The sequence below is a fragment of the Trematomus bernacchii genome, unplaced genomic scaffold (genome assembly GCF_902827165.1).
Source record: "Trematomus bernacchii unplaced genomic scaffold, fTreBer1.1, whole genome shotgun sequence".
Classification (NCBI taxonomy): Eukaryota; Metazoa; Chordata; class Actinopteri; order Perciformes; family Nototheniidae; genus Trematomus; species Trematomus bernacchii.
This window is the reverse complement of record NW_022987738.1, coordinates 68,995-79,697: the sequence shown is the minus strand read 5'-3', so window position 1 is coordinate 79,697 and position 10,703 is coordinate 68,995. Positions and strand designations below refer to the sequence as shown.

General features: G+C 42.8%; 1 protein-coding gene across 1 annotated transcript; it reads right to left on the bottom strand.

The window, feature by feature from the left end:
* Positions 1 to 5,247: 5,247 nt before the first annotated feature.
* On the bottom strand, positions 5,248 to 7,977 carry sst1.1 (somatostatin 1, tandem duplicate 1). The gene is made up of 2 exons (XM_034146111.1): positions 7,849 to 7,977; positions 5,248 to 5,571 (listed from the first exon to the last, which is right to left on the bottom strand). Exons 1-2 carry the CDS (start codon positions 7,975 to 7,977, stop codon positions 5,359 to 5,361), a joined length of 342 nt encoding a protein of 113 aa, XP_034002002.1. The 3' UTR covers positions 5,248 to 5,358.
* Between the last annotated feature and the right edge of the window lie 2,726 nt (positions 7,978 to 10,703).

The following is a 10,703-nucleotide window of genomic DNA, read 5'->3' as shown; positions in this document are numbered from 1 at the left end:
CCCGGTGTGTCCCCGGTGTGTCCCCGGTGTGTCCCCGGTGTGTCCCCGGTGTGTCCCCTGTGTGTCCCCTGTGTGTCCCCGGTGTGTCCCCGGTGTGTCCCCTGTGTGTCCCCTGTGTGTCCCCGGTGTGTCCCCTGTGTGTCCCCTGTGTGTCCCGGTGTGTCCCGGTGTGTCCCCGGTGTGTCCCCGGTGTGTCCCCGGTGTGTCCCGGTGTGTCCCCGGTGTGTCCCCGGTGTGTCCCCCGTGTGTCCCCCGTGTGTCCCCCGTGTGTCCCCGGTGTGTCCCCGGTGTGTCCCCGGTGTGTCCCCGGTGTGTCCCGGTGTGTCCCCGGTGTGTGTCCCCGGTGTGTGTCCCGGTGTGTCCCCGGTGTGTCCCCCGTGTGTCCCCGGTGTGTCCCGGTGTGTCCCGGTGTGTCCCCGGTGTGTCCCCCGTGTGTCCCCCGTGTGTCCCCCATGTGTCCCCGGTGTGTCCCCGGTGTGTCCCCGGTGTGTCCCCGGTGTGTCCCCGTGTGTCCCGGTGTGTCCCCGGTGTGTCCCCGGTGTGTCCCCGGTGTGTCCCCGGTGTGTCCCCGGTGTGTCAGGAGACTCTCAAAGTGTCAGGAAATAAACCCCTTTCTCTTTTCCTCCGTACCCACATCTCTAAAAACGGGGGAACAGCGGAGCTGATCCAGATTTGCTGCGTCATGACGACATTACTAAAATGTGGGCGGGCTTTACACCCACGGGCCAATCAGAAACGTTGCTAATTCTGATCAGGCATTAGCTCCCTCTCCTCTTTTTCTTTTTTTCAAGCTAAGGACCCAGAATCAGCGTTTCTCTAACAGGCCTGAAACAGAGGAAATGAGGGATTTCTAAAAGTCATGATCTGTTTGGTATTTTGAGCAAAACACTTCATAGACATGTTTTTTATATATTTGTATATATCTGAGACTCATAATATATGCCTAAAAATAGCATAATAGGAGACCTTTAAAGAAGAAGTTGATTCCCAAAAAAATGAAATGAAATGAATGTTGGCGACTAAAAGAAGCAAAAAAAAAGATAAGTTGTGTTTATAAAGCAACATCGGAAGGAGTCATGTGATCACATTGTTAAAATAAGACCATGAATCATTTTACGTGAGTTTCTAACAACAATAGTGGCTTCCATACTCCTGAGATCTAATGGAGTAGAAGTCATTTCATTATAACACAAGTACAAAAGATGAGTACCATGACTTTAATATTTCCAGCACTTTTCGAAAGTTGAAACCCCTTTCTGAAGAGGCACTCGTGTGTGTGTGTGTGTGTGTGTGTGTGTGTGTGTGTGTGTGTGTGTGTGTGTGTGTGTGTGTGTGTGTGTGTGTGTCCTGCCAATCATCTGCTGTCAATGAGGTTTAATTCCTGAAAGCTTTTCTTAACAAATAGTTAATGGGTGAAAGGAGCTGCTAATCTGAGTGCAGCAGCTGCTACACACACACACACACACACACACACACACACACACACACACACACACACACACACACACACACACACACACACACACACACACACACACACACACACACACACACACACACACACACACACACACACACACACACAGAAAAGAGCATCTTTAATAAATATGATCAATGATGTATTAGACCTTTTAATGGTATAGATAACTTACCCTCTCTGTTAGAGTGGCAGTGTCTCGGTCTGCAGGGGGCACCGGTTCAAGTCCAGATTCCTATGTGATAGGCTCCAGTACTATCCATAATATATATGTATTCTAACCAGTGGTGTAGAGCTGCCGGCACTTCAAAAATTCCAATACCCAGAAGGAGCCGTACACATGCCACAGTTTTTTGCGTAGCTGTGTCTTTAGTTGTAAGCTCAGTTGCGATATGCTCATCTCTCACATGATCATACAATAAAGCCAAATAATATGATACAGTACAAGTACTCATGGGTTTCTGTGTTTCATTCAAGCTCGGCTCTCTCTCTGTGTGTGTGTGTGTGTGTGTGTGTGTGTGTGTGTGTGTGTGTGTGTGTGTGTGTGTGTGTGTGTGTGGCACGAGCGCTTTTTGTGTGAGTGAGCCAGCGAGAGAGAGAGCGCGCACCGGTTGTTGTTAGCATCTGGTGCTAGCTAGCTGCTTTAACAGACATTAGAACCTGTTACAACAACAAGGTGGAGAGGCTCAGATAACTACAGCTCAGGCTGAGAGGCTCTGATAACTACAGCTCAGACTGAGAGGCTCTGATAACTACAGCTCAGACTGAGAGGCTCTGATAACTACAGCTCAGACTGAGAGAGATAACTACAGCTCAGGCTGAGAGGCTCTGATAACTACAGCTCAGACTGAGAGGCTCTGATAACTACAGCTCAGGCTGAGAGGCTCTGATAACTACAGCTCAGACTGAGAGGCTCTGATAACTACAGCTCAGACTGAGAGGCTCTGATAACTACAGCTCAGACTGAGAGGCTCTGATAACTACAGCTCAGACTGAGAGGCTCTGATAACTACAGCTCAGACTGAGAGGCTCTGATAACTACAGCTCAGACTGAGAGGCTCTGATAACTACAGCTAAGACTGAGAGGCTCTGATAGCTACAGCTCAGACTGAGAGGCTCTGATAACTACAGCTCAGACTGAGAGGCTCTGATAACTACAGCTCAGACTGAGAGAGATAACTACAGCTCAGACTGAGAGGCTCTGATAACTACAGCTCAGACTGAGAGACTCTGATAACTACAGCTCAGACTGAGAGGCTCTGATAACTACAGCTCAGACTGAGAGGCTCTGATAACTACAGCTCAGACTGAGAGGCTCTGATAACTACAGCTCAGACTGAGAGAGATAACTACAGCTCAGACTGAGAGAGATAACTACAGCTCAGACTGAGAGGCTCTGATAACTACAGCTCAGACTGAGAGGCTCTGATAACTACAGCTCAGACTGAGAGGCTCTGATAACTACAGCTCAGACTGAGAGGCTCTGATAACTACAGCTCAGTCTGAGAGGCTCTGATAACTACAGCTCAGGCTGAGAGGCTCTGATAACTACAGCTCAGGCTGAGAGGCTCTGATAACTACAGCTCAGACTGAGAGGCTCTGATAACTACAGCTCAGACTGAGAGGCTCTGATAACTACAGCTCAGGCTGAGAGGCTCTGATAACTACAGCTCAGACTGAGAGGTTCTGATAACTACAGCTCAATGAGGTAAAGGACTCTCTCAGTGTTTAGATAGTTAACTTTAGTCTAAGTTATCTCAGTCTCAAACGGTTTGGTCACGATTTAAGTAAACAAGTATTTCCGAGGCACACCTTCATATGATCATTATAGTTATAACACATCTTTTTTTATAAGAGAATAAATGAAAAACAGGTATGAAATACTGTATGACAGTAAAACAAGAATACAGTTTGAAAGGAGAGTGATTTGTAAAATATCCATAAAGAAAAAGACAATCTTTGTCCAGGTCTGTTTCATATTGGGGTTGAGAGAGGTATCCATAGATCTCTCCATGTTGCTCTCAAAGTGGATAGGACTAAATACATTTGCACACTTTTCTTTTTCAAAATTATTTTTATATTCAGCTTTTCGCATGTATACAATCATAGACAAAACCATATTCTCTGTAAGCCTTCTGTAGTTATTTGGACACTTTTTATATAGTAACCTATGTCCGTATGCTTCTGTGTGGGTGGTCCTGCCACAACATGCATGCTCTCTGGTACTAATAGCACTACACTACATCATGTACTTATACCTTTAGTTACTTCACAGATGTGGATGAATGATGTGAAATATAATCAAGTGTTAAATCAGACTTTAGTTCCACCTGGAGTAAATCCACAAGCTACCCTGCAGTATACAAAGTCATTCAAACTAGCTGCACCTTTACCAGCTTTGAGAACACTTTCATGATCAATCATTATAAAACATATCATATATATTATTCTGAAATGGACCAATCTGCACAATGACTACTTTTACTGTCGCTACTTTAACTATATTTTGATGAGAATACTTTTATACTTTTACTTGAGGAACATTTTGAATGAAGGACTTTTACTGTACCAGAGTATTCCTACACTCTGGTACTTCTACTTTTACTCAAGTACGAGATCTGAGTACTTCTACTTTTACTCAAGTACAAGATCTGAGTACTTCTACTTTTACTCAAGTACAAGATCTGAGTACTTCTACTTTTACTCAAGTACAAGATCTGAGTACTTCTAGTTTTACTCAAGTACAAGATCTGAGTACTTCTACTTTTACTCAAGTACAAGATCTGAGGACTTCTACTTTTACTCAAGTACAAGATCTGAGTACTTCTACTTTTACTCAAGTACAAGATCTGAGGACTTCTACTTTTACTCAAGTACAAGATCTGAGTACTTCTACTTTTACTCAAGTACAACATCTGAGTACTTCTACTTTTACTCAAGTACAAGATCTGAGTACTTCTACTTTTACTCAAGTACAAGATCTGAGTACTTCTACTTTTACTCAAGTACCAGATCTGAGTTCTTCTACTTTTACTCAAGTACAAGATCTGAGTACTTCTACTTTTACTCAAGTACAAGATCTGAGTACTTCTACTTTTACTCAAGTACCAGATCTGAGTTCTTCTACTTTTACTCAAGTACAAGATCTGAGTACTTCTACTTTTACTCAAGTACAAGATCTGAGTACTTCTACTTTACTCAAGTACAATATCTGAGTTCTTCTACTTTTACTCAAGTACAAGATCTGAGTACTTCTACTTTTACTCAAGTACAACATCTGAGTACTTCTACTTTTACTCAAGTACAAGATCTGAGTTCTTCTACTTTTACTCAAGTACAAGATCTGAGTACTTCTACTTTTACTCAAGTACAAGATCTGAGTACTTCTACTTTTACTCAAGATCTGAGTACTTCTACTTTTACTCAAGTACAAGACCTGAGTACTTCTACTTTTACTCAAGTACAAGATCTGAGTACTTCTACTTTTACTCAAGATCTGAGTACTTCTACTTTTACTCAAGTACAAGACCTGAGTACTTCTACTTTTACTCAAGTACACAATCTGAGTACTTTTACCCCCCCCCCCCCCCCTGGAAATGAAACAGCGTTTTTGTCTGAAAGTGATTTTATTAAAGCCACAGTTAAAAATAGGTTGTTCAGTTTCCGTTCAGAAAATCTACACATCCGGACTGTACAGGGGGGGGGGGGGGGGGTTAACAGGAAGTGAAGGGGGGGGGGGGAGTTAACAGGAAGTTAATGGGGGGGTTAACAGGAAGTGAATGGGGGGGGTTAACATGAAGTTAATGGGGGGGTTAACAGGAAGTGAATGGGGGGGTTAACAGGAAGTGAATGGGGGGGTTAACAGGAAGTGAATGGGGGGGTTAACAGGAAGTGAAGGTCTTCCAGAAGAAGTTCTTGCAGCCGGCCTTCCTCTCCCGGGGGGTCAGCAGCGGCCCGGCGGCGGCGGCGCGTTCCAGATCCAAACGGATGTTCTCCGGTTCTCCAGCAGCAGGGAACCCGTCCTCCTCCAGAGCCTCGTTCTCCTGCAGCAGGTCGGACAGCAGCAGCTCGGCCAGCGACGCGCGGGACAACTCCTGGGGTTCATGAATATATCAATACATATATATGTTAGAGATATCAGAGATATCAGAGACAAAGACCGGGACAACTCCTGATGTAATAAATACTAATAACAATAATACAAAAATCAACAGAGAAAGGATTTGATCAAAATAGTCTTTAAGATAAAAAAGTAAAAAGAAAATTCTACAGTGCGAGCAATTCAAAATAAAAGTATGTTATTTAGATGCACTTCATCTCATAAAGCCTGAGACTCAAGTAGTTCATATATATATATATGTATATATATTGGTTATATAAATACCGTTTGACTGAGGGACAGATTTTAATATCTGTTTTCTCCGCCTTTATTTTGAACCATTGAATTGAAAATGTGTCCATATTGAGTTTCTCTCAAAGCCTGATCAATGAGACTTCTGTAATAATATCATTGATCACGTTCAAATACAAGTTGGAATCCATAAATAAAAATACACATTTTTAGGTGTAAAAATCGTCGTGAAGAACCTCCTGGAAAAAGAAATATATATCATATAATATAATGTTTTAAAAGTAAAGTAAGGGAAGTAACAACAACAACAACAACAACAACAACAACATGTAAAACAACGTAAACTAAAGATAAAAACAACGGGGAGTTAAACACGTTGAGAAAGATATTCATTATTGATTTATTAAGGAGATTAAGATAAGAGATCATTTATGAATCAGCAGCATGAACAACACGTGTTGCACGTCGTTAGGAATAAAGAAGAGTAGAAAATAAACATTTATACGATAAAAACATTTCGTCAGAATAAAAGATAAAACAGAACTAAAAAATCTGAAAGTTGACAGGACAAAACCGCTCGGACTCAGAGACCGTGTCCTCCCTCAATGAGACTGCTAGACTCCTGCACGCTGCTGAGACATGGTGAGAGACTTGGAACTTACATTTATAGAGAAAAGTCTGCATTTTTGAGTTTTTCTGAAAAAAATCCGGATTTTATATTTATTTCAGAACAAAGTCAGAATTTTAAGATTTTCAAAATGTTGAGAAAAACTCTGAATTTTTTGATTTTCAGAGAGAAGTCTGAATGTATGAAAAATGACTATCGATCTGTTTGATCTGTTCTATGACCTATACAGTATATATCCATGTTGCTCATTGGAGCAGACTTCAGTTTGTCATCTCCAGATCTGCACTGAAGCTGCGGAGCTCATGACGAGAGAGACTCGACTCTTGAATAGTATTTACATTAGTGAGCAAGAATGGCACGTTAGATTAGGAACAGATGTAAATGTACAGAGAGAAGTTATTATCAGAAGAGGAACCATGGAGCTGTGAGTGCTCGTTTCTATGGAGTTATTATAGGGTTTTAACGACAGGTATATAAAACCAGGTGTAATCAGATTACTGCAGGATTACATATATGTCAGGCGGTCAATCTTCTTCATTAACATTTTTTAAAAGTGAACGCCTGATTTAAGGAGGCGTGTGGCGCAGTGGATAGAGCCTTGGTGTTGGGATCAGGGAGCACAGGTTCAAACCCCACTGCAGTCAGCATGTCGTTGTGTCCCTGAGACACTTCACCCCAAAGTGCTCCTGTGGGGATTGTCCACAGTATTGAGTATGTAAGTCACTTTGGATAAAAGCGTCTAACAAGTAACTTGTAATTTATTAAACAAAAATACTGTTTGCTTTTCATTCATTTCCTAAACGACATGTTCTCTGTACGTCTGATTTAAGATCACAGCATCTGGGTCTCTTCTTTCCTGAGGTTACGTCAACTTAAGAAACGGAAAAATGACATGTTTTTATATTTTGATGATGAGGTCACTGATTACAGTTTAACCCTAACCTGCTCTAACGGAGTCTCCTTTTGGTTTCCTTCTGTCTCCTTTCCGTTTCCTTCTGTCTCCTTTTGGGTTTCCTTCTGTCTCCTACTACCTGTTAGTCACTTTGCTCTCTGTCTGAGATCATAAACGTCGTTATAGTTTTCAATTTTTGGTCTATTTGCGTCTCTTTTTTGGCATTTTTTAATCCCTTATCGATCGTTTGAATCTCTTGTTGGTGTTTTTTTTAATAATTTTTCTTACTTTTGACCCTTTTTTCAGTTGTTTAGTGTCTCTTTTTTAACGTCTCCTTCTGTTTTAGTCATTTTGCCCTCCGTCTCAGATAATAAACCTTTGTGTGTGTGTGTGTGTGTGTGTGTGTGTGTGTGTGTGTGTGTGTGTGTGTGTGTGTGTGTGTGTGTGTGTGTGTGTGTGTGTGTGTGTGTGTGTGTGTGTGTGTGTGTGTGTGTGTGTACCTGTTTGAGCGGGCTCCGGTGCAGCAGCAGCAGTTTGGAGTCTCTCTGGGTGGCTGAGCAGCAGCAGAGCGAGGCGGAGAGAGAGAGGAGCAGCAGGAGGTGTGAGGAGGAGGAGGCCATCTTCATCATCTTCATCATCGCCTGTCTGTCTGTCTGTGTGTCTGACTGTCTGACGGTGTGTGTCGGAGGTGTTCTGCTGCGTCCCGTCAGAGCGGCTCTTATACAGCCGGCTGACGTCACTGATGGGGGTGAGGAGGGAGGAGGTGAGGAGGGAGGAGGGGAGGAGGGGAGGAGGTGAGGAGGTGAGGCGGGTGAGTAATGGTGATGATGTTTCCTCCCGCTTTAGTGAAATGATCCGTTTTCTCTTCCTGCTTCTCCTCCTCCTCAAAGAGTCAAAGATTCAAAGGTTGTCTCATCCTATGCTCAGAAGCTTCAGTGTGGAAATGAGATTCTTCTGACCTGAGCGCCTCCAACAACGTATATAATAATTGACAGGAAGTTCCTAAAGAAACAACGTGAGGGAGAAAAGTAATGTCTACATATAGAAAGTAAAGGATAACGTTTATGGTTAAGTGTTCGCCCCCCCGAAGAGGCTCTCATGTTGATATCAGAGATTTCATTTCATTTCATATCATCAAGTCTTCTAGCATTACTCGGAGGGAAATGCTACGATATCATTTCTCCACGCTATCTGATCACTCACTTTAAAACGTCCTGAGGTCAAGGGTCACATGTGAAGCTTTGACCTTTAGGTGATTTATTTTTGGAGAGTTTTGAGATTAAAGTCACGATTCTAAAATGCTGAGGATAATCCTTGGGAGGCGACAGAGACTCTTTTTCATTTGAATGTTCTGAATTGCACACTTTTTCTTTCCATGACTGATATACCTAATTTTCTATTTTGTTAAAATTATTATTTAACTTTTTCCATGCCGTGGGGGAGAGGGATTTGTTTACGCAGTGTACCGCCAATATTTCTTTGTTCTGAATGGAAAATTCAGAACAAAATGTAATTACAAAAAGAAAAAAGTCACAATTTCCTTTTTTTCTCATAATTCTGACTTTTTCTTACGGGCCGTCCACACAGCAGCGTTAAAAAAATCTTGGAGGTGGGCGTATCTGAAGCTTGGGGATTTTTTGCGAACAACCAATCACATGAATCTCCCGCCCCCGACATACGAAGCCAAAAAGCCCGAAGTAAACTGGATATAAACTCCCCAAACAGGCGAAGACATACCACTGTCTCTGCCACCTCCCTCCATGCCTGGCTCCTCCGGTTTGTATCCCGGTAGGTAAATAGGGACTGGTCATAAAGCACCGGGTGATTCCCTACCGCTCATTTCTCCTCCATGTTTTGGAATATGAGGAAATGACCTGCGGTATGTCTCTCCCAGCATACACGCCGTTTGATTGGCTAGAGCTTGAACTGTCAGATTTGCGTACACGGGATTTGATTGGCTGAAGCTTCCACCTCAGCTTCAAAAGTTGAACATTGTTCAACTTTGAATCCTCAAAATCCTGAGAATCTCCGCTCGCCTGCCCACAATGCAGTTCGGCGAAAAGTGAGGGAAAGTGACGTCACCCCATTCAAAGTGAATGGGCAAAAGCGTTTCAAGATTTTTTTAACGCTGCTGTGTGGACGGGCCGTTAGAATTCTTAGATTTTCGGGGGAAAAAATGAACACATTTTGTTGGGATTCAGAATTCTGAGATTTTCTTTTTTTGTTCTGAGATGATAAGACTTTTTGGGAGGGGAAATATCTGTTTCTCAGAATTCAGACTGTGGCCCGTATCCTCTTCCCTAAAATCGATCTTGAAAAATAAATCTTTAAATAAACCAACAATCGCGCTTAAAAAAAAAATCCCTGACGTTGATTTTCGTGACGTTTTTTTATGTGTATTTTTTTATGTTTTTGTGTTTCTTTGACCCCTTTTTTGGTCTCTTCGTGGACATTTGCTGTTTCTATGAGGTCTGTGTCTATGAGGTCTGTTTCTATGAGGTCTGTCTCTATGAGGTCTGTCTCTATGAGGTCTGTTTCTATGAGGTCTGTGTCTATGAGGTGTGTCTCTATGAGGTCTGTCTCTATGAGGTCTGTGTCTATGAGGTGTGTCTCTATGAGGTGTGTCTCTATGAGGTGTGTCTCTATGAGGTCTGTTTCTATGAGGTCTGTGTCTATGAGGTGTGTCTATGAGGTCTGTCTCTATGAGGTCTGTGTCTATGAGGTCTGTCTCTATGAGGTCTGTCTCTATGAGGTCTGTTTCTATGAGGTCTGTGTCTATGAGGTGTGTCTCTATGAGGTCTGTGTCTATGAGGTGTGTCTCTATGAGGTCTGTGTCTATGAGGTGTGTCTCTATGAGGTCTGTGTCTATGAGGTGTGTCTCTATGAGGTCTGTCTCTATGTGGTCTATCTCTATGAGGTCTGTGTCTATGAGGTCTGTGTCTATGAGGTGTGTCTCTATGAGGTCTGTCTCTATGTGGTCTGTCTCTATGAGGTATGTTTCTATGAGGTGTGCAATGTAATGTGCTATGAGATGGTCCTGTCTCTATGAGGTCTGTCTCTATGAGGTCTGTCTCTATGAGGTCTGTCTCTATGAGGTCTGTCTCTATGAGGTCTGTCTCTATGAGGTGTGTTTCTATGAGGTGTGTCTCTATGAGGTGTGTCTCTATGAGGTCTGTCTCTATGAGGTCTGTCTCTATGAGGTCTGTCTCTATGAGGTCTGTCTCTATGAGGTCTGTTTCTATGAGGTGTGTCTCTATGAGGTCTGTCTCTATGAGGTGTGTCTCTTATGAGTGGGTCTCTATGAGGTCTGTCTCTATGAGGTCTGTTTCTATGAGGTGTGTCTCTATGAGGTCTG

Bases quoted from the DNA above. Each gene is read 5' to 3' on its own strand.
- sst1.1 (XM_034146111.1), bottom strand. From the start codon at position 7,977: ATGATGAAGATGGCCTCCTCCTCCTCACACCTCCTGCTGCTCCTCTCT. The intron at 5,572-7,848 runs GTACACACACAC...CATGAACCCCAG, and splicing joins ACCGGAGCCCGCTCAAACAG to GAGTTGTCCCGCGCGTCGCT.